The sequence below is a fragment of the Peromyscus leucopus genome, chromosome 19 (assembly GCF_004664715.2).
Source record: "Peromyscus leucopus breed LL Stock chromosome 19, UCI_PerLeu_2.1, whole genome shotgun sequence".
In the NCBI taxonomy this organism is placed as follows: domain Eukaryota; kingdom Metazoa; phylum Chordata; class Mammalia; order Rodentia; family Cricetidae; genus Peromyscus; species Peromyscus leucopus.
In genome coordinates, this window is record NC_051079.1 from 23,400,732 (window position 1) to 23,425,346 (window position 24,615).

The following is a 24,615-nucleotide window of genomic DNA, read 5'->3' on the forward strand; positions in this document are numbered from 1 at the left end:
CCGTGAGTCACAGCCACGGGACCATGGACCAGCCCCTGAGTATTCACACGGTGGAGATCTGTATAAGCCGGTGTAGAGAGGCTCACCAGTCTACAGTCCTGACACCTCACAGGGAAGAAAAGTTAATCTATGATGTCTGTCCCAGGAAAAAATACACTCGGAAGTGTAAACTGTGGCAAATGCTGGGAAGAGGAAGTAGCAGTACTCTGCAAACGGATTAGCTAGAATTTTCATAATCATGTATATTTCTTAAGAAAAGTAATCAAAGAAGCCATGTGATAGCACACTATCTGTTGCATTTAAACGATTCTAATTTTTTTAATTCATTTATTTTATGTGTATGCGTGTTTGCCTGCATATATGTATGCACACACCACGTGCATGTCCGTCACCCTCCGAGGTTGGAAGAAGGAGTCAGAGCCCTGGAACTCTAAGTACAGACAGTTGTGAGCTGCCATACAGGTGAATTAAACTCAGGTCCTCTGTAAGAGCAGCCAGTGCTCTTAACCACTGAGCCATCTCTCCAGCCCCATTAACTATTCTAAATAGAGAAATACTTCCTCACATATGCAAAGAAGATACTTCTTATTCATTTACCACACACAAAAGGACTAAATCTATGGACGACAAAAAGACAAAATTTAAAAATTCAGAAACAAAGCCTAGCATTGCAGATTCGTGGGGAAATACAGTCAACACATCATACAGGAGTATGATGGTTTCGTGGGTGCTGTCATATTGTAGTAAGCCGCTCCTAAAAACATTTCTTACTTCAGAGTGAGTGGATGTGGACTGTACTGTTTTCAAAACTTTGAACTTGCAAGCTGGCAGTAACTATTAGTAGAGCTAATATGCTTTGTTTTTGTTTTGAGGCAAGGTCTCCTGTGGCTCATGCTGGCCTTGAACCTGCCCTACAGCTGAGGTTGATCTGAAGTCCCGATCCCCCATCTCCACCTCCCAGCTGCCGCTTCCTTTGTTTTAAAACGGGCTTTTTACTTGGTGCTCCAACTGATTGTCAGTGGTGCAACTGATTATTTCACCCAAGGCTCTGCCCCACCAACAGAAAGCATGGCATGTGCCTGGTGAAAACAGTGGACGCCACGTAATTGATATAAAGAAACTCTAATGCGCTTTCATTTTAAGTTAAATAAATGAAGTCATAACTTAAATGCTGGGTGAAAGAAACAAATTAGATCCAGTAATAAAAATAAAGTTCATTTATAACATACAAACCACATTATTGGCTATTATCACATACTCACACATTTCTGTACTCTCCCAAAGCCCTATTAACGACATATGTAAGACATCAAGGGCAGGCCCCTGCCTCTCCCTTCATCTCTGCCTTCCTTCATGAGTTACTTCTTACATTTCGTGATTTTTTTTTTTTTTTTGGTTTTTCGAGACAGGGTTTCTCTGCGTAGTTTTGCGCCTTTCCTGGAGCTCACTTGGTAGCCCAGGCTGGCCTCGAACTCACAGCGATCCGCCTGGCTCTGCCTCCCGAGTGCTGGGATTAAAGGCGTGCGCCACCACCGCCCGGCTCGTGATTTTTTTTTTAAATCGACATTTTAAAACCTTTGCTCTAGTTTCCTATCAGTACTCCATATATTTGGTTTTTATGCATAGTCAGTCAATCACTGTTTGTATTTCTGACAAACACACCCCTCAACACAGACACCAGGGAGGCAAGACTATTAAATATTTAGAAGAGGCAGGAAGTCCAGGCCGACGGCTGATGGTCTGTGTCAATCAAGCTCTGTTCCTGAGCAGATGGGTCTGCCTGTGCCCGCAGGCAGCTGGGCTTTCACCTAGGGGGGCAGGGACGCAGGCACGCATGCCACTAAGATGTGCACAAAGAGAAGAGGCCTTCTATAGACTCCAGGGCTACGTTCATTCTGTGGAACATGACAGATGACCCCTAGTCACCCGGCCCAGACACTTCATCTCTGTCCAGTCATGGGTAGCTAAGCAGAAACTTGAAAAATGCACAATGAAAACCACTCAGCTTGAGTTAATTTTCTTTAAGGGCTTCGGCCTTTTCCACCGTCATACAGAGGGCCTTGTGTTAGTTCATATTGCCCAGTGTGGTGGCACACACCCTTAATCCCAGCACTCAGGAGGCAGAGATGGGTGCATCTCTGTGAGTTCGAGACCAGTCTGGTACATCGTAAGTTCCAAGTCAGCTAAGGATATACAGTGAGACCCTGTCTCAAACAACAGTAACAACAGCAAATACATGAATATTTCATTCTTGCCCACAGCCTGGAAGCCACCACAGAGCAGGCGAAGCGTTGGGGAGTTAAGCAGCTTGCCTGAAACCCCAGGGATGAGAAGGAAGCTTACCCATGCCTAGTATTTGGTGCTGTGTGGGCACTGTCTTCTACAGCCTGGGGAAACAGACCTTGGGTGCAAACTCCCATCTGGAGCACCTGTTAGAGAAATCTACGGCCCTAGAAATGGTCATTTATATGCAAGAATATTTCTAGCCAGACATTTTCTGGCTTCTTATCTAAGACTAACTACAAAAATGGATGCTGATGGAGCAAATTACTAACTCAGTAGAATCTGGAATCCATCCCTTTAACGAGATCGACGTTAAGAAACTTTTAAAGTGAAGCTAATATCATTTTGTTTTATCAAAGAAAAAAAATGTAGGAACCAGACACTAGGAATTCCCCAATCTACCATTCATAGTGTCTTAACGACAATAATGAATTTCCACTTAGTTTAGGGCAAGTAAATCCAGATATACCTATGAGGATTTTGGTGACCAGAAATGGCCTCCCATTTGTATGGCTACTCACTCCGACCATGCTATTTTCCTCCCTTATCAAAGCAGTTCACAAGATAAGACAAAAAGTCTTCCATGACACAGTTCTTCAGTTGAGACTGTGTCTTTTACACACGATACATCACGTATTTAACATCACTGCATTTGGGGGGAAAAAAGTACTGCTTCTTACAATGCTGTTTAAATAGAATATCTTAATGCATTGAGTAGGCACGCTTTAAAATTTCACCTTAATGGGCTGAAGAGATGGCTCAATGGTTAAGAGCCCTGCCTGGTCTTCCAGAGGATCTGGGTTCAATTCCCAGAACCCACATGACAGCTCACAAGTGTCTGTAACTCCAAGATCTGACACTCTCAGACAGACATGCAAGTAAAATAAAAATGAATTATTTCTAAAAAAAAAAAAATCACCTTAAAATATTTTGAAAGACTTACTCACTTTTATGTGTATGGGTGTTTTGTCTGCATGTATGTCTATACACAATATGTATGTCTGGTGTCCAGGAAGGCCAGAAGACAACATTGGATCCTCTGGAATCGGAGTTACCCAGGTTATGAGCCATTGTGTAGGTGCTGGGAATCAAACCCAGGTCCTCTGGAAGAGCAGCAAGTGTTCTAACCACTGGGCCATCTCTCCAGCCCCTGTGTTTGTCTGCTTGTTTTTGAAATAAGAACTTACTCTGTAGCCCAGGCTAGCCTGGAACCACTACGTAGCCCAAGCTGGCCTCAGTGTGTGGCAATCCCCCTGTCTACTACTATTTTACTAGCATTACAGGCATGAACCACCATGTTCCACTAAAATGTTTACATTTTTTTTATTATCTCAGGAAAAACCTGCAAGTTTGTTTTAAAATAATTATCCCTGAAATTTTCCTGAGTTTCTGATAGGCATTTTTTTTTAATTGGTTCAAATGGTCCAGGGCTGTAATTTATAAACTTTGGTGATTTCCACCAAGGGAGAAAGCAGATAATAACAATGGTGCTGATGTTCAGAGAATCTGGACTTGCTCCTGAGGGTCCTGCAGTTCCAGGTTCCCAGTCCTTTCTCAGGTGTGGCTGCATCCCTAAGCTGGGATCCACGAAAGTTCACACAACCAATAGGACCCCAGAGAACGGGCAGACAGGCATGGGAGCGAGCGAGCGAGCGAGCGATGGGGCCCAAAGGCAGGAGGGCCCACGAGGTTCTGATTGACAGTCAGTCACAAATTTGAACAAAATGACTCACTGGCTACAGAAGTCAGTCTGGGATAATGAAGAATTATGCAGACAATGATATCTATAGCAATGTGAATTATTTAATGTCAGTGAATTACATACAAAATGTTTCAAATTTTTAATTTATGTAATTTTACCACAAAAAAATTGTAAAGGGTTATTCTTTTGCATACTTAAGTTTGTGAGTATGTTTATAAATAAAACCTTGGGAATGGATATTAAGATTAAAGAATATGTATTTAACTACACCAACTTTGATCATTCCAAAAGCTAACCCCTGACAAGAAATGACCTCTCTCCTTGAAGTCAGAAACTTTTCATGTCACAGGCCCTGTGGCATGATAACAAAACACTCTAAAACCCAGGAACCAACTCTTTCCTCTCTCCTCCTTTCTGCTTTTTAAGGTCAAGTTTTAAAGACAAGTATGTACAAAAGTTACAGATTAAAAAAAAAAAAAGAGAGAGAGGTGTATCCCTAGGACACACTCGACACAATCATAGGGTCCTGAGCATCTGATTAAATTAACCCCACCCCAGTCTAGAGAGTCTCACAGCACACAACCCAGGAACGATTCTCTCAGCCCTACTGTTCCCTCGCCGGCACTAAATCAATCACAAACCTTTCACCGTGCCCAAGTCACTTCTCACAAAATTAAAATGAAATACCTACTGTTGATCAGCTCCTTGTGCTCCGCGAGAGTTTTTGCTGGATCCAGCCAGTACTGTAAGACAGAAAGGGGCCATTGTAAAGTTAGATGTGTTTCGTCCACCTCGGCATCAAGAGTATTTCTGAGGTATTACTCAAGTGCTATTTAAACACTGGACAAGTAAACCATCATGCATCGTGTCATATCCACAGACTCACTAAGAAGCCTTCTGTGGCCAGAGTACTAAAGGAAAGGAAGATGCCCGCCGCTGGCGTCCAGGGAGAGCCAGGGCAACGATGTGCTTTAGCTGGACTGTACTCACTGAAGGGTGGACGGCAGCCAGACACTTACAAATGAGTGGTATTACCTGGAAGACAGCGGCCACTAAGAAGACCCTCTAAGTGTCTTTCCATGGCCCTCCTTCATGGTCCCCTGAGTCACGTCTCCCCAAAAAATGTCCCCAACCTCTTCCCTAGCTGTCCCATACCCTGTAACAATTGCTACTAGGTATTAGGAAGAAAGCAATCAAATTAGCTCAAATCGTCATTTGGGGCCCAAGAGGGGAGTTCAGCTCCGCTGAGGTCCTGAATCTGGAGCACAGCTGTGGGCATTTCTACCTGGATCGCCCTTGCCATCACCATGAAACAGGGGATGAAGAACTGAAAAGCTCTGCGTGTGCCCTACTGGGTGTCGATGCAGAGTAGATGTTGCAATTCACACGGTCTTTAGCGGGCTCACCCACAGCTATGCAATGCTCTATCATTATTAAGGTGTGAGGCTCGCTCTTGGTAACTGGCTTTAGCCCATGTAAGGTATTTGCTTACTAATTCACATCAACCTTTAAGGACTAGAACTGCAGGCAGGATGGGGAATTCTTGGCCCCGTGAAACAAAAATCACTGAAAGAAGCCAGCCCCACAGCCTTGGCTCTCCCTCTGCAAGAGGAGCAAGGAGAAGCCGCAGAGGAGGCTCAGGCTCTCATGGGAGGCACTGAAGGGCCCAGGGGGAAAAACAGATGGAGCCTCTCCATCATTTACCCTAGACAAATATGGAGGACCCACAGGAACACCCAGGATCCATCTCCATTGGCCTAAATAAGGCTCCATTCCCACAGCAGGGAGAGGGGAGCTGGCATCCTGCAACTATGGCCACCGAATTCCCAGCACTTCCGCATTAACCCTGATGAGATCACTCAGTCCCCCCACACACCCGCCGTGACCCCTCCCTCTGCCCCCCAACACTCAGGAGGGAATCAGGTGCTACAAGGGAGGTCCAGGAGAACCTACCCACCAGTGTTCCCTTTCCTTCCCTTAGATGAACCGTGATTATAAACAGAGGTTCTAATATGTTATGCAATCCCCTTACCTTCTATTCCAAATGATCTGTGATATATGATAAGCGTTCATACTGAGTGCCCCAGTAAAGCATATTACTGCAGTACTAGCCTCAATTCATCGGCACCCATTTGCCGCTCTCTCAAGGCAGTTCTAAGCTAACATACACAAGTCCACCGACTTAAAACAGAAGAGGTGTTTGAATCAGGGGCTGTGACCAGGGAAGTTCTGTGGAGCCCACAGTGACCAAAGATGCTGCTTTAGTGCTGACACACTGCTTCACAGGGAAATGCTGGCTCCCTGTGCAGAGCGAAATCAATCCACTTGTTGCTCTGTATTTTGGACACAACGCAGACTCATTCTTCTCTGTGTATAAAGCTAAGGATTCTTCCCATGAGATGGAAACATACAGCAGATGGACTATTTCTTTCCTTTGCTGTAAGTGAAAGGGTTGGAAGCTGGGGAGGTGACTCAGGGGATAATAACAATTGCCGTTCAAGCCTGGCAACCTAAGTGTGACATGTGTAACACAGCACATGACCATACTCATGCTTGCAAGTGCACACACAAAAGGGGGGGTAATAAATAAAATGTATTTTTTTAAAGACTTGAGTATGCCTATGTATTTCAGAGGGAAAGCTAACAAAAACACAAACACCCACTTGACAGTTGATTAGGTTTCTACTGCTAAATAACAAGTTGTCAAAACAAAAAAGTGAGGCTTCAAACAACGCCCATTTACTATCTCAGAGTTCTGAAGGTCAGTGGCTCTCTTCTCTCTGGGTGGCTGGGCTCAAGACATCACCAATGGCTGGTGACCCATTCACAGAACCCATAAGAGAGAGTACTGGAGGCAGGTGGGCCCTTAGAGGTTCTTCCCATCATTCCCACGGGTCAAGGCTGGTCCAAATACTAGGCTTTAATTTTAGGACTTACATCACACACAGAAGGATACAAGAAGTGCCAACGGAGGAATGGGAGGGACGGGAAGGGAGATTGAAACCGCAAGGAGCCAATGAGAGCAAAGCTTCTAAACTTTCTCTTCTAAAATGATTAAAAAGTGTCAAATTTTATAGACACTTCAGTTCAGGGCATTTTGGGTAATAAAATGCTTTCTGATGTTTATTTTTGGCTGGTACACAAGAACATAAAAGTTGTATGTTAATGGTGCACCGTGGAGCTCAGTCTGTGTATATACTGTGCCATTTTCTGTTTTTCAAACACTGGGAAAGCCATGAAAAAAAAAAAAAAAAAACAGGAAGGAAGCTTTTATCTTTAAGGGATATGAAAGTATGGTTGGTGTACCAAACAAAGCACATGAATGATAATCTGTACAATTTAACCTCTTTCCATGAGAATGATTTAAATTTTCATGTAAAAAAAAAAAAGCATAGTAAAGTTCCTGAGATGAAACAGAAATTACAGTTTTGCGCAAAGCAAAGAAAAGCAAGATCCAGCCAAAGACCATTCAATCAGCTCCCTGCACATCAGATATGCTAACTACGCATCCATCCAGAGCATGCCAGGCACAAATCTCATTTTATCAAAATGGAAGGCAGAGGTGATGGAGGTCAGACAATGATAAATGCTGCAGAATGTAAACAATAAACACAATCTACCAGGTTCCACAGGCCAACATCCTAAAATGCAAAATCCACTTATGTTCAACCAAGGGAGAGATATGACCTTGGAACCAAATCAGCCACAGTTACTAGGGCACTGTTACCACACATTATCAACAAGCAATCCAACAGCACATCTCTGTTCATACTGAACACACCAGACTGCTCATACCCAAGAGGAAAAAGGACACAGAAATTTGCTACTGAATGCAGTATCCCATTCTTAAGGTTCTGGAGGTAGGCTTTAAGCTACTTAACATGCACAGAACACTCTCTATTGACACCCATTATATGTCACACCAGGCACTGTCCTGGGAAGTAAGATGGGCCTCTAACCTCAAGGTATTTGAAGCCTAGCCAGTGATATACAGACACAGAATTATAGTACAGAGCATGAGAAAATGTACATAAAATGAGTACATACATGATATTAAAATTACACACAAGGGAAATGAAAAAAGACTATACTAAGAAAAAAAAACACTGAACAATATGTTCATGAAAAAGGTCCTCAAGATTTATGTCTGGAGGAAAAAAGAACCTTATAATGTTATAAAATACATGTCAATTGTCTCAATTGCCTGTATGTATGTGCTATGTGTATGTGTTTATGTGGATGCATGTGGAGTATAGAGGTCCGTATCAGATGTCTTCCTCGATTGTTTCTACTGATTTTTATATATTTCATATATAATATTTCCATTGAGAATTTTATACATGCACACTATATATGTTGTTCATATTCCTTCCTAACTTCCTAAACCCACCTCCCCCCAACTTTGTGATCCACCTTATGTTCTGAGACTGAGTCTCTCATTGAGCCTGGCGGTCTTGAACTTAGTTAGGCAAATTGGCCAACGAACTCCAGGGATCTGCTTATCTCCACCCCACAGCCTGGAGTTACAGGCAAGCCTCACCCCGCCCAGCACTTAGGTAAGTGCTGGGGATCCCAACTCAGGCCCTCCTGCTTGCATGTCAGGCCCTTTACCAAGGGAACTACCTCCCTAACCCTCCTCTACTGCTGCTCAAGCAAGTGAACCTGCTTCTAAGTGGCAGCACAGTCCTTTGCCAAAAAGCACCATAGTGACATTGGTGTTACCCAATAACTAAGACATCAGTACTCATGAAGCACCCTGTGGTTTGGGTACCATTTGTCCTCTCCCAACACTCATGTTGAAATTTGGTCCCCAGTGTAACTGTGCTGAGTATGACCTTTGAGAGACATTAGTTTACAGGATGTCACCCTCAGGAATGGATTAATGCTGCTTTCCTGGGGATGAACTACTTATGGGAGCAGAACTATTATGAAGCAAGGCTCCTCCTTCTGTTTTGTCTCTTCCTCTTCCTCTTCCTACCCCAGCACAAGGCCTGGCCAGAGGCACCTGCCTCATCCTGGACATCTAACCCCTTGGACCATAAACCAAACTAAATCAATTTGTTTAATGTACCAGTCTCAAGTACTCCATCACAGCAACAAAAACCAGGCTGGTAGATAATTTTTAGAAAGAAAGAAAAACAGGAGCTTATTCTACTTATTCTAGTCCTTTCGGCTGCACAGAGTGAAAGGGAAAAGATAAACAAGGATTTCAGGATCACGCTAGTCTACAATGACAATCAGGGTGTGGCATTTCGGGACTGGGCTTGGGTGTGCCATCTCACCTATCCAGGCGGTCCCAAGGAGAAACAGCCTGTGTTCTCTAGAAAAGCTCCTCATTCCTCTCTACTTTAAACCCCTCTCTTTAGTGTGTGTATAAACTCACAAACTGGACTAGAGCCTATTCTGTACAAAAACAGCAATAAATCAAAACACACCTTCCTGCCTCACTTCATTTCATGCAGCCTACTTATGAACATAAGCCCTAAACACCCAGCTACTCAGGAAGCATGACCACTGTCCTCTCCGCCCCCAGTCTTTCCCCAGGATATAAGAGGCAAGCAGTTAGGTACCTTTCCTTCCCCAGCCTGTCAATCTTAATAACAGCACTGGTGTAACGAGGAGGAAAATGACAGAGCCTTCGTCGTCTCTGACAGTCTTGGCTAGACGCCCTGGGCCTCTTTCTTTCGCCTTGACTGGTAAATGTCACAGTTTCATCAACTTTCTAGGCAACAGTCTCAGGATTCAAATTTTAAATTCTAATACCGTCCACTAAATCAATATCCCAACCTTCAAAATAGATATTCAATTCAGGACACAGCCATTGCTAACTGTTCACTGGGAGTCTCCTTAGGGTTCTCACAGTATAATGACTCCTTGACAATTTAAATAAAGAACGGACAGCATTCAGTGATAAAAAGCTTGGCCGTATCTTGGGCGGTGGGGAACGCAGACTTGCCACTGGTCGGTGGGCTCCGTCCTAAAAAGGACATCTGTATCACCCATGTGAGGCTCGGGAAACGTCACAAACGTGGTAAAAAGAACGCAAGAGCCAAACGAGGGGAAGTGAGCATGACATGGCTTGCCGAACTCATGAACTCACTGCAGCGACCTGCGCATGCCGCCCCTGCATCATGCCTGCGAGAGGGACCCCTAAGGCCCCACCCCTCCCTAAAGGAATATGAGCTGCTAATGGCTCCTAGAGATGGATGAATCGTTTTCTTCAGTGGTGTAGACGTGGGTAAGTTGCCTAGGTTCCAGTAAAAAGCCTCCCACTCACGCTCAGGCAAGCAGCCACAACTGAACTCAGTGGGTCACACACACACAAGATCAAAGCAGGGGGAAGGCTTTGCTGGGACGAATGTTTTCAAAGGCAGAGCAAAAGGGGGTGAGAAAGGACACCAGGGGTTAAAATGGCCAGAATCTACGGTATACATAGTTTCACTGTATCTAGTTTACAGTAATGATGTAATGGTGGTTCCTTAAAGAATTTAGGAATGAATGGCTGGGCGACTTTAATTCCAGCTCTCAGGAGGAAGAGGTCAGCCGGGTCTGCACAGTGAGATCTGTCTCAAAAACAGACAACCAAAGAACTTAAGAATGAGACATTTATGTTTCCTGTTTTCCTTCTCCTTTCCTTGGTTCTGAGAATTAAATTTAGGGTCTCGGGTATGCTCCACAAACGCTGGACTTCACAAACCCTACTACTGAGCGACATCTCAGCCCTTTCTCACTTCTTAAGTTGCCTGGCCCAGCCTTGAACCCACTCTGTATATAGTCCAGGCTAGCCTTGAGCCTATGATTCTTCTGCCTCAGCCTTCCAAGTAGTTGGGATTACAGGCCTGTGCCCACCAGGCTGCCTTAAACCTACTTTCTGCAAACCAAAGAATTGCCACACACACATTTTTGTTGTTGTTGTTGTTGTTTAAAATAACAAAACAATTTCTTGATTTAATAAGTCAAAAGAGAGTCTAAGTCACAAGAGCCACAAAGATCTCGAAAAAAAAAATATGACAGAATAGGTCATCCTAGGGAGCTTAGGACTCAACACAATTCACACTTGCACTCCAAGATGTCCAGGGCTGTGTCAACAGCAATGTGTTCTTTTCTCGTTGCCTCTGGGTACATATCCCAGGGCCTCTAAGCAACACTAAGAGGTTATGACTTGAATTTGCTCCTTGGTACGAATATGACTAAAGCCTGAGGACCACACTGGAGCAATCCCTTAGTATGGCCCCAGACGACAACCTGTCACTGGGGCCATCTGCACACAAGGAGAGAGAGAGCTCTGCTTTTCAGCAGAGGTCGATTTCCACAAATCACTATTGGCTCCTCCTAAAGTACCCACCCCCATCTCTATCACCCATGGACCCTGGCACCATCCTGAGCATTGAAGAAATAACAATGGCAAGGGACTTGATGAATTTAATCACATCTATTCAGTTGTTGTCATGTGCCAGGTACTACTGAAGTCTTTATAGAAACCAACTCATTTACTCTCAGATCCTAAGAGTCAAAAAAAAAAAAGTTTCTATTTGAGCAAACACACACACACACACACACACACACACACACGCACGCACGCACGCACGCACGCACGCACGCACAAAAAGGTGCACACCATTTTCCCATCTCCACTAATGGAATAAGACTTTTTGACACTCTATTCATGATTCCTTTATCTTCTACCCATCTGCAAATCCTTTTGGCTTCTATGTTCTAAACAGAAACCAAATCTGAAGGTTTAGCCGCATTCTCAGGTCTGAACGGCATCAAGCTTACCTGGATTCCTAAAAGAACTCCTTTCATGGCCCCCTGCCACCCCACCACCAATCCTGGCCTTTGTAGTTAGGAAGAGGAACTGACAGGAAGCACCAGTCAGTGGGATCAGTTCACTCCTCAGGCCCCCTCCCTCCAGTCCAGACCGTTCCTGCCTCCCCTTCTCCTTTGAGTCAGGGGGTGGAGCAGCAGGAAGCGCCTTACACAAGAGTATCATTGGAAGCCTGAGATCTTGGAGGCTGTTATCAGAGCAAGGAGGAGAAAGCAAAGAGAAAGCCCTGGGAAGCAGGAAGAAAGGAACCTAATTATACATAGTCAGAGACTTAGCAATACTGTTGCCTCTGGCAACACACACAGAAAAAAATTTTTTTAAAGTATCTAATGAACTGTATGATCCAGATAGGGAGATTTCCAAGCCGACTGGAGAAAGTGCCAATGGCTTCACTTTGCTGCCTACAGTGAAATTCAAGGAGAGAGAGATAAGAAGAAAAAAAAAGTTGAAGGATAAAGGAAAAGCAGGCCTCACAGTTCAGAAATAAAAACTTTCTCATTCCCCCATCTTATCAGAAGGCAGCCAGTGCTACAACTAAGAAATGGCTTCCAGGCAAAGGCTGAATCCAGAAGCCGTCAGGAAAACAAGATGTAATTGTAAAATTCTTTATTAAGTCCTCAAGAAAGATTTCACGAGGCTTCACGGACCCTTACAAAATGACAAAAGTTTCCTTGAAGAATCCTGAGCGCGTTGTTCAGCAACAGCCTTCCAGGGAATCCAATGAGTGGAACTTACTGCTGATATCAAAGCAATTTGTTCCTGTGCCTTTGTCTAGGAAAGCTGATTAAAAAACAATTTGTAGGAAATCTGCAAAGACGCTTCTCAGTTTGTTTTATAATTATGTCAACCAAATGTGGTAGCACAAGCCTGTAATTCCAGTCAGCACCTGGGGAGACAGAGGAAGGAGGAAACCAAGTTCAAGGCCCGCCTAGACTTCACAGGGATAGTCTTCACCAGACCCCTGTCCCCAAGGAGAGCAGAGAAGCAAAGGAAGAGAGGGTCTGCTCATCTGGTCTCCCTCAGGCAAACAGGAGACTGCAAACATGTACTACTTGTTTACGGGACAGAAGGGAAATCCAGAGAACAGATCCACAGCCAAGACAGCTGGGCCAACCAATCCCAGGAACAACTCCCAGGGCCGTAAGACCAAGAAAGAGTTGCATGTGCCCAGCTTGATTTCAAAATCCAAAATGCTGTGCAGAACCCTGTAAGTGTACACAAATATTGTCTCTGAATTTTAAAAACAAAATGTAAAGAAGATCATAAATTAAAGACTGTATGGGCTACTGACGGCCTCCTGTTTCTCTTTTCTACTTTTTTTGTCATTTTCTTTATTCTCCCCATCCCCCACCTTTTCAAATAGAAGTGTCAAGCCATGCTTGGTGGATCACATCTGTAATCCCAGGACTTGAGAGGCTGAGGCAGGATTACCATGAGTTTGTAGTCAGCCCAGGCTACAGAGTAAGACTTTCCCTCTAGTAATAAAAACTATTATTATTATTATTATTATTATTATTATTATTATTATTATAAATAAAATAAGTAAATGGTAACTGTGAAGGTTTGAATAATAAATAAATGTGTAGTCTTGGACATCTGAATACTTGGTCCCCAGCTGGTGGCACTATTTGGGTAGGTTTTGGAAGTGTGGACTTGATACTAACACAGTATGTTCCAGGGGTGGGCTTTGGGAGTTTTAAGTCATTCTAATTTGTTCCCTGTTTTGTGCTTGGGGTTCCAGATGTGACCCGCCAGCCTGCTGTTCCAGCTGCTGTGACCGCACTTGCTACCACAGCAGCCTCTTCTCCCTGTAGACCCATAAGCCGAATAGACCCCGACTTCTATGAGCCGCCATGCTGTCTTCTCGCAGCCATGGAAGAAGAACTAAGATGTGCTGGTGCCACAACAATACCCACGCCATCACACTGTTGACCTAAGGCAAGGATTCACTTCTCTTCCTCATCCTCTAAAGACCGATCCAGATGGAGCTCCCGCACTGCCACTGGGCATATCATATTTCCTTACATACTCAGGAGAAAATCTGAAGAAAAACGCCCAGAGTCTGACCTGATGAGACTTCAAGTCGGAGTCTTATATCATAATAAGTGAGAATCTAAAGAAGCCATGGGAACAATACATAGATTTTTTTTTTTCATTTAGGGGAAAATACAATGTTTGAATAAAGAATGAAATCTGATGTTTAAAAACATGTCTTTAAGAGCTGGAGAGATGGCTCAGTGGTTAAGACACTGGTTTTGAAGTGGACTGGGGTCAGTTCCTGGCACTCACATGGAGGCTCACAGCACCTCTAACTCCTGCTTCAGGGGATCCAATGCCCTCATCTGCTCTCCAAGGGCTCCAAGCACACACACACACACACACACACACACACACACACACACACACACACGTGCAGGCCAAACACTCAGACACATAAAATGCATCTAAAAAAAAATCTTTAAAATGAATTAACATTATCATTAAGCGCTGTCTGGTTTCCTCTCATTTTTAAAATGGGGGTTGGCCTTCTCTTCAAATGAACAGAATACGTCAAAAGTCATAAACAACAATACAATTGTCATCACTCTTTCCCTCTGTTCTGGAGGCTTGGCCCTGAAACCTGGGTGCTGTTTTATGAGGAAGCCAAGTAACACTGTGGGGAAGCAACCGGCTTTCAAACAGCAGAGATTTAACAAGCATCGGCATTTAAGACGGGGTTTGTCTCAACTCTGTCCTAGCACCTCAAAGTTGATGCAGTTCAGTGAACCAAGTAACTGGCCACAAAGGAACCAGATCAAGCCCGGGGTGGGCTGAGAAGTAATCCTGGCCTTGGGGCCCCTGCTCAGATCGACACTCCATCGTTGTATCGAATGAGAGCCCTGAACTGCATGGTTAGAACAGGCACATGGCAGCCTCTTTGTTCTCTCACAGTTAGGCTCTCTCTGTAATTCCAGCCTCATGACCTAGTGTGGATGGACTTGGAAGTCTAAAGGACATTTGAAATTTAGTATTCCGAGAACAAAACTACTAACTCCCTCCTCCCCCAAACCGGCCTGCCCATCAGACTGTATCCTCTCCTCCCTCATTTCACATGCCCAGAGCCTGCCCAATATACAGCCTACACAGGCTGCTGGGCATGTGCATGCATATGACATGACCACTTCAATATCACCCCTTCATTTCTACCGCTACTTAGCTTCAGTGGCCTTTCAGTTCTGGGACACCTATTTGTCCTTTCCTAGGGCCCATGTACGGCTGTTCTCTGTCCACCACAGCCCTCCTGTGCTTATCATTCAACTCTGGTTGAATCGCAGATGACTCATCTGAGCAGCCAGCAGAAGACTCCCAGCCACTGTGAGGTGTCAACTTGGGAGCACTCAGCACCAACGGCCACCTCTCCTGGAAATAAACTCCTTGGAACCAGGGACCCTGTCCCTTCTGAGACACAATAGCTGCCCAGGAAATATTTGCTGCTGATTGAACAGAGGTGACAAACAGTAAGCACAGTCCCAGGCCAGAGGTACTGTGAGAGGACGTCTACAACACTTTAGAATTTTACGTAAGAAACTTCCTAAGTAAATATCCCCGAGAGAATATCCTGACCCCCAAAAGACACCTGGGCAGTATCTTGCAAGGAAAAACAACAAACAAACAAAAACAAAAAACTAAACTGCAAATCATCATCTCTAATTCACGAGGCAAATCTCAAACTTTGCAGTCCATAACAACAGGAAAGTGTGTGTAACTCTCAGCTACCTGAGCAAGCAGGTGCCCAACCTTAAACAGTTCCTTCAGAACTTCTGTCTGAAATAGATTCTATAGTGAATACATGAGTCGGCACTTAATGCCTGTAAATTCAAGCTGAAATAACATGGGAAATACCGCATAAAGCACGCAACAGTAGGCTTTGGTTGTCATACCCCAATCTATGAAGGTCAGAACGTTCACGGAGGCCATGGAGAACAGAATCCTCTTATGATTCAGAACAAAGTTAAATCAAGGTTAATTTGTCAGATTTATGTCATAATTGTACATTTGAAAAAAAAAAAGTCTCTCATGATAATCAAATGTGTAGGCCAAGTGTGGTGGTGTATATATTTAGACAAGCATTTCAAGTTACAGGTCAGACTGGGCTAAACAGAAAGACTCCATATCATTAAAAGGGAAAGAAAGGAGGGAGGAAGGGAAGGAGGGAGGGAGGGAGGGAAGGAGGGAGGGAGGGTCTAGAATGATTAAATCTTAAATGACTACTTCCACATTAGCTGTCAATCAAACATCCAAAATTCTATCTTTATAGCTCACACTGATTTAACTAGGGAGAAGGCAGTCTAACTTAATAAAATGTTCACTGAAACAAAACTGGCAATATCCCTTTTATATAACTAATAAAGTATAAATTAAAGAAATTTCTCAGGTGTCTGTTTCATTGGTAGAAGAATGTTTACCATACTTCCATGCCTTGTTTATTTATATACATCATATACATACATACATATACACACACACACACACACACACTTGAATGTTTCTGTACTTACTGATGTTTCAATTAGTTCTGCTTTTCTTTGAACCTTTATTACTTTCAACTGTTTACTTTACTCTAGTGTGGGTTTAAAAAAATTTAAAGCACTGAGTGTCATTAATAAAGAACTTTCAAGAATTCAGTCCTTCCTTATCCCTAAACCTGGAAAACAACACAGCTAGGCTAGGCACAGGATAATCATACATGCCCTGCAGAAGACACACCGGCACCTACTGTGATCAACCATCTAGGAAAGGACAGCAAACAAAATAAATCAAGAACCAGGAAAAGAATGCAAGCCATGTCACAGAACAGTCTCTAGACCAAGCATGTCACAGAACAGACTCTAGACCAAGCCATGTCACAGAACAGACTCTAGACCAAGCATGTCACAGAACAGACTCTAGATCAAGCCACATCACAGAACAGACTCTAGACCAAGCATGTCACAGAACAGACTCTAGACCAAGCATGTCACAGAACAGACTCTAGACCAAGCACATCACAGAACAGACTCTAGACCAAGCATGTCACAGAATAGACTCTAGACCAAGCATGTCATAGAACAGACTCTAGATCAAACCATATTACAGAACAGACTCTAGACCAAGCATGTCACAGAACAGACTCTAGACCAAGCCACATCACAGAACAGACTCTAGACCAAGCATGTCACAGAACAGACTCTAGACCAAGCATGTCACAGAACAGACTCTAGACTAAGCATGTCACAGAACAGTTCTAGACAAAACAAAGCCTTTCACACACAAAGTCCTGTCAACTCCATCACAGATGACAAAGAAACTCAAGATCAATCAGACCACCTCTGCTTGTCCCAGGAGCTGCAGGCAGGAATACATGAAGCCCACCAGGCAGCTCTGAGGGTGCCACTCAGCAGCTTTACCATAGCATCTCCAGGGTTCTTTCACACATCAGCTCCTGAACTCCTATGATGTACTGTAAAACTTCTTAGGAGAGAAAAAGGAACAGAACTATTAGGACTTGGTGACAGGTTAGCTATGAAGTAAAGGTGGTGAGGGGAGGGGATTGGATCCCCAAGACTCTCAGGAATGCATATATGACAACTTCTCAGGGCTGGAGAGATGACTGAACAGTTAAGAGCACATGCTGCTCTTGTAGAGGACCTGAGTTCAGTTTGTAGCTCCCATGTCCACAGTTCAGAGCCATAACATCCATAGGTATCCACACTCACGTGCACCCTCCCACACATAGATATGCACAGACACATAACTAAAAATAAATGTAATTAAATAAATGTAAAATAAATCTTCAATAATCAATATTATGCTACTTTAATTATATAGTAAAAATTACACTTGGGTTCAACAATTAGGGTTTTTTAATTCTCAGGAAATTAGCTTTAATTTTTCAATTTATATATATAGTATTTTCAGGGATAAATATATTTTATTAATAAAATGTAAGAGGGCCCACCATGGTAGCACATGACAGTAATCTCAGAACTCAGGAGGTAGAGACATGAGGATCAGGCATTCAAGGACAGCCTCAGCTATATTAAATTGGGCTAGCCTCGCCTATCTCAATAAATAAACCTATACATATAGAAAAGAAAAATTTTTGGAGAAAGTGGGAGATAATACAAGTTTAAGGGCAGAATAATAGAGAAATGTTAGTAATAGAGAAAAATTCTGACTTATAGTAAATAACATGTTTTTGTATTCTTTTTAAAGGGAGAAGAAAAAGTACAATACAATTATTAAATATAAATTCACTGATCCTATTAAGAGTGATGTGATAGACTTTAAAATGTCAATATTTATGGTAAACCAAGACCTGCATCTACCAAAGTTATGATAAAATCTTATCTTCAACTTAAAATTATACACAGCTAAGTGTTTTTTTTTTTTAAGTAGTTGAAAAATCATTGCCCTCAGAATTGTGAAAGAACAAAGATCTCAGGGAGAGCATGAGGCATGTTCAGTTTTGAAGGCCCGTGTGGTGCCAGGAGGCCGTCCAGGCAATGAATACGAAAGGCTAACACATGAGCTCAACGCACAATTTAGCCACCAGCCGTGGCATTCATAGAGATGCCCGCCATGGTCATCACCACCCTATGAAGCTGGTACTGCCCCCACACCACTATATAAAGGAGACAGCGAAGCAGACCTTAGGGAGAGTCACCAATACCACACAGCTCTGCTGGAGAACAGAATGTAATTTAAAGCCAGACAGCCTCGACCTTCAATAGTCTTTGCACATGATAGCATCTCTCGAGATACCTGGGCCGGAGACACTAATTAGGGAAAGGGATCATCTGTCTTTAGACAATAATGTATCTATGGAGCAGATCACACTGCCTAGGAAGAACACGTATTTATCCTCGGGAAAATGAGAACGTTAGCATTACACAGCCCTGTGAGGATGTTCCTGTCATCCTCTTAAAGAGAAACTTAGCCTTCCTGCGGCTTTCTTTCCCAGACACCCCTCATCTGTAGTCATTACTCTCCCCAGCCACTACACTGTTTATATGCTGCTTCTCACAAAGTCAGAGGGATCCCTGAATAGATTTTCCTACTTCATCTTTGCCCTCTGGTCCCCTACCAGTACCAAAAGATGCCCCAGACAGGAAAGGCCGTGTGTACTAAGTGTGACAATCTTCTTTCTTTTCCAATGTTATCAGTCATTATAGGTATTTTCCAAAATAGACAGCAGGTGAAAGCTCACATACATTGCAAAATACAGCATCTGGATGTAAAGTGGAGCGTCATTACTCATGGCAGAGGGCAGAGTGGAGACTGCCTACTCATGCTCAGTGGACAAGATCATGCTCAACACTGGAATACCTGGAGGTAGCACGACATGCATGAGCCTCTGCAGCATTAGGACATGGGAAATCAAGGCTAAAAATCTGATGAGTGGCAACAGTTGGGGCTGAGGAGATAGTTCAGTGGTAGAGTGCTTGCCTATCACATATAAGGCCCACATATAAAACACAGTACCAAAAACCAAACAAACAAGAAAGACAAACTCAGTGTTAAATGGCTCAGGAAGAGTGACCATAGAGAATAATCAGCAGAAAGTCTGAGAGGAGAAAAACAAGGAATATGCGCTGTCTGTCATTACAACAAAATAAGATTTCGAGAAAGAATGAGTCACTGTTGTCAATGCTGCAGGAAGCCGAGGTTCTTTGTAAGGCTAAGAACATCTCTGGCAGCTTCAGGGCAAAAGATGTTTAAAAAAACAAATTAACTATGAGAAGTTAAGGAACACATGAGATCTCAGAAGTTGCTTCTAAATTAGAGACACTTGGGCATAACCCAACACTACCGGGAAAGGAAGAGCAGAGAAGGGAGGTGGAGCTACCACAGGAGAGGGGAGAGGCGAGAGAATTCAGGACAGAGGCGAGAGAATTCAGGACAGAGGCACCGAGACTCTCCCCTGTGGCAGGAGAGGGAAAGATGGAGTTTGGGAATGGAGTGACCCAGGAAGTTATTTCCACTTGTCTTTATTGTTTGGGTGAAGCCAAGGTTCAGTTCACTGAAAGAAGAGGAAACCCGGGTGTCACTCACTGTGAGCTGCATGCCTCATCTTTCCCTTCCTAACTTCCGGAAGTCAGAGGACAGCAGGTCTAGAAGCATGATTCTCAGAGCCAGTTCCGATTCTGTGAGAAAAGTCCCAAGAATCTACGACCTCTACCTCTAAAGGAGTCATCAGGAAAGGAGCCTCAGGCTGTTAACACTGAGACACAACAAGGTTAAAACCGCCACCATGAGAGCCAGTGGTGGTGTGGGTTGTCACATTCATCCTGGCTAACACTTCAATGTCATCATAGGCATCTTCAAATTTTCCTGGGATATGTAAGAATCTAGACCTTGTTTTGTCTCTTTCCTTCAGACAGTGCCCTTCTTCCTTCTTTATAAAAGACAATGACCACTGCTTTCTCTCAGCCTCGCCTCCACAGGAAAGGCCAATTATATGCTCAATGCCTCTTAATCTACAGAGATCATTCATGAAAATCTGCTTTGGTCCCATGACACTCTAGAGAGTTCAGGGCAAAGGCACTTAATTTTCCAATTCCCGAGCAGGCGCCCACTATGGGTTGGACATACTTAACTACCAGCCAAGTCCTCGGTGTGGCAGTATTTGGAGGTGACGTAGAACCTTTAATAGTGGTGAATAGTTAGATTAATGAAGGAGTTGCCCCCTGGGGGGACGTGATGTATCTAGTTCTCCTGGGACCTTGGCTAGCTCTTTAGAGAAAGTCGTTATAAATGAGCAATCATGGCTTCTCCTTGTCTCTCTCACTTCTCCCGCCATTCGATCTCTCCCCTCTCATAGATGCACCCCTGTTATTTTATGCCATCCTCCACGAGGTCCTCACCAGATGAACAAATGCCAACATCATGCCTTTGAACTTGCAAGCTTTTCTTGACTCGTTACCCAGCTTCTGGTGTCTCATTATGGTAAAACAAAACAGACTAATACAGGTATTAAGAGTTAAATAAACTGGGCAGTGGTGGCACACACCTTTAGTCCCAGCACTTAGGGAGGCAGAGGCAGGTGGATCTCTGAGAGAGTTAAATGAATTAAGAGACTTGACCATTTATTAGGAAGAGACATGGGATTGAAAGATACCTGTGACTCCCACAGCAGCTGTCCTTTTTCCCACATCATACTCCACTTATAACAGTCTCTGAAACCCTAAGAGGTGGCCTGGCTCCTTCCATCCTCCGGTTATCTTCAAATTCTTAATATTTAAAGTGAAGAAGGCTGTGCTACAATTCTAACACTGTGTCTATGACCCACAGATCTCACCATCCCTCTCCCACAGCAAGAACCCCACGCGCTTCTGAAACAGCAACATTGCTCACACACACCAGGGACATGCATGCAGCTATAATCACAAAGGAGCCCTGCTCATCTGACACAGAGGGATAAGATAGCACTACCCAGGGAGCTTAGCAGTGTTGCAGGCTCTGCCTGAGGTGAAAAATCTACACTAGAAAGTCTTACATGTCTACTGAGCAAGCAAGAATGAAATTCTCCTCCCTATATCCATGAGAACTGGCTTCCTGCTGCTGTGACAAATTGCTATAGACTTGATGGCTTAAAACAACAGAAATGTATTATCTCCTAACTCTGGAGGCTCTAAGTCCAAAATGAATTTGACTAGGATAAAATAAAAATGCAGGCAGGCTGAATGCCTCCTGGAGGCGCTCTAGGGGAGCAGCCACTTCCTCGCATCCTCCCCAGCCTCTGGAGGCCACCTGCATTCGCTGGCTCAAGGACCTCTTCTCGTAATGCACCACTCCAACCTCTGTTTCCATCGTTACAGCTCCTCCTCGACTGTCCAGCCTTCCTCCCTCACATATGAGGACACCTGTAATTGAATCACCATCAAAGAAGATAAGGTCTATGTAATTTTAGCAAGGCAGCCAATCTTTCCAGGCAAGGTCTGTTCATCAATCAGGAAAGTGCATTTGTCTTTGTTAGAAAAAAAAATATTACCAATAAAATATGAATGCAATCTGAAGGACCTTCCAAAGCCTCCAGTTTACTTATTCTGTACAAATTTACAGTTGTACTCTAGAGGCCTCTGGTCTACATGGGACAGAATTCAGTGAATCTCTGAACATGCCTGCACCCTTTGAAAATGTGCATTAATACCCACTTGCCTTGTAGAATGTAGTTATTTCTGTGAAGATCTACCCAACATGCCAATGTTTACCCCTATTTTGTGAAATTCTCCTGTGAAATAGAATAGACTGTGAAACTAGCCAAAACAAACAAACAAACAAAACAAAACCAAAAAGTCATCATGTTCCACCAGCAACAGCATCTCACATTTCCTGCTTCTTCTTACCCTAAGGAATTTCTAGGGCCATCTTCTGTAACAACTTCACCGACAAATGACCACGGAGGGCCAGCAGACCCGAAAGGAAAGGAAGAATCTTCATTTCAACACAGCCTCGCAGGCTAAGAAAGAAATGGTCAGTCAGGGTATTTCCAAGATAAGCCTCTGAGCATTTTGCATAAGGTTTTTAGCTGAGACTAAAATCTCTCGCAGACTAAATCAACAAATATCCTCTCATGCTTCAAAGTCACTTCCAGAGTCTTCCCAGTGTGGCAAGTGTCACAGAGACTCTACCCTCCGAGCAGACAGGACAGCATCTGGGGGGCTAACCTGTGGACAGCTGATATCAGAAGGTAAAGGCAGACTGTCTCTCCTGCCCTCACTCCACTAGGCCGAAGAACGGAAACCTCCTCATTTTCCTCTATCACAGCCCAAGCCACTCTTAAAACTTGATAGGAGGCAGGAGACATGCTCCTTCTCTTTACACATTTCCTTTCTTAAAAGGCAATAATGTCTGTCCCTTCCGGAGACTCTTTCCTCCTAACACAGTGAGGCGGGGAACAACAGCCCACATCGAGAGCCCTCCTACAAGACGGCGGCAAAGGTGAAGCCACATCAGCCATCTGCAAAAAGGCTGTCGTGCAAAGGAGGGTGAGCCAGCAATCCGGCAGACTTCGTGAAAAGAAAAAAGTACAAGGAAATTATCCTGGGAAAACAAGAGCGAGGCATTCAAAGCCGTTTTCGGTTCCAAAGAACCGAACCACCTAGAATCACACCCAGAAAGGCGAGCGAGCCGAGCAAGAGACAGAGATACAGAGAGAGAGAGAGAGAGAGAGAGAGAGAGAGAGAGAGAGAGAGAGAGAGAGAGAGAGAGAGAGAGATATTATAACAAGACAATGTTAACATGAAGTCATTATACTCACTGTCTGATGGCTTCTGTCACAGTATCGCAGCCCAAAATAATCTATCTCCACAAGGTTTATGTGACGGAAAACATGGTCAAGGACAACGGAACCTTTCGTTGACTTCTGCAAAATAATCCACAGATTGCTTTTTAACAAGGTGGTCGTGTCTTTCTCCCAGGGACACAATCATATTCTCCTCTCTTACGAGCTGTCCTCATGGGAGCATTTGTATTAAACCACGCTACTCACTCTAGGTTTTGCCTCAGTTACAAAGACAGATGTGCTATAAATTACAGTACATTAAAGAAATGGTCTTTGAAAAATCCCCTTAAACTTTAGGAGCATTAGTTAATATAAGACCCTTCTCTTATGTGATTACAAATTCTCTCCAGGATGAAATGCTTCTTTACTTTTAATTTTATGTATATAGGGTTTTTTTTTCTGAACATTTATTTGTGCATTATGTGTGTGCTCAGTGCCCACAGAAGCCAAAGAGAGGGCATCAGAGCTCCTATAACTAGAATTATAGACAGTTGTAAGCCACCACGTTGAGTTCTGGGAATTGAACTTGGGTCCTCTGGAGGACCAGCCAATACTCTTAACCACTGAGCCATGTGTCCAGCCCCAAAATGCATCTTTAAATAAAGATAACCCTCTATATAAATAACATTCAATAAATTCATTAAGCATCATGATAGTTAAAATTCCCATAATCCTTTCATTTGAGAAGAGATTTCCCACATACACCAGTATTCTTTTTTTTAATTTCTTGATTTAAAAATTGTTTTTCATTTTACATACCAACCCTTGTTCCCCCTCCCTCCCCTTTCCCCGCTCCCCCCACCTCCCCCATCCCACTCCCATCCCCTCCCCATAGGAGTAAGGCCTCCCTTGGGTAGTCAACACAGGCTGGCACACCAAGTTGGGGCCAGACCAAGCCCCTCCCCCCCTGCATCATGGCTGAGATACACCAGGACTCTTAAAAGTATCTAGAATAGAAAATCCATAAAATTAAAATAATAGCCAAAGCTTCTATTTTTTCTCAACCTTCAAAGGCTAAATCCATAGATGAAAGCTGCTAAATACGTGTTGAAACCCTCATGAGGACATTTTACGTGATCTCTTACACACGAGCACAGCCAGAAAACATTCATCTGGGTTGCATTTTAAGTGCTGGCACCTATAGAAATAGTCTACCCTGTCTTCCCCGCCCCCAAAACACATGCACAGTATAAGTACGGCCCTTCCATAATTATCTGCAAATCCAAGAAGCATGTAGGCAGCACACAGCATGCCACCCTGGCCTTGACAATGATCTGTCAGGACAGCACAGGCGCACGGGAGTCAGAGCTTCCTTCCTTGGCCTCGTCATGGGCAGGAATAATTGGGCAGTGAAAGAAATTCCCAGTTCACTCACTGCTTCCTGGGGCTTTTGTTCATCTGCAGCTTCTCCTGGACAATTACCACCAGCTGCGTAATTATATCAGGTAAACTATACATACCACGGGGCTTCTAGAAAATAGATTATGATAAGAGTAA

The 24,615-nt window shown here is 43.7% G+C and overlaps 1 protein-coding gene across 1 annotated transcript in view; it reads right to left on the reverse strand.

The window, feature by feature from the left end:
* The window catches only part of Epb41l4a (erythrocyte membrane protein band 4.1 like 4A), a gene marked incomplete at its 5' end in the record, with an annotated part of 121,939 nt that extends 98,680 nt beyond the window's left edge, over nt 1-23,259 (reverse strand). The window contains 2 exons of the mRNA XM_028867173.2: nt 4,677-4,728; nt 23,095-23,259. Of these exons, the coding sequence (XP_028723006.2) occupies nt 4,677-4,728; nt 23,095-23,259 (217 nt within the window). The remainder of the gene's footprint in view (nt 1-4,676; nt 4,729-23,094) is intronic.
* Between the last annotated feature and the right edge of the window lie 1,356 nt (nt 23,260-24,615).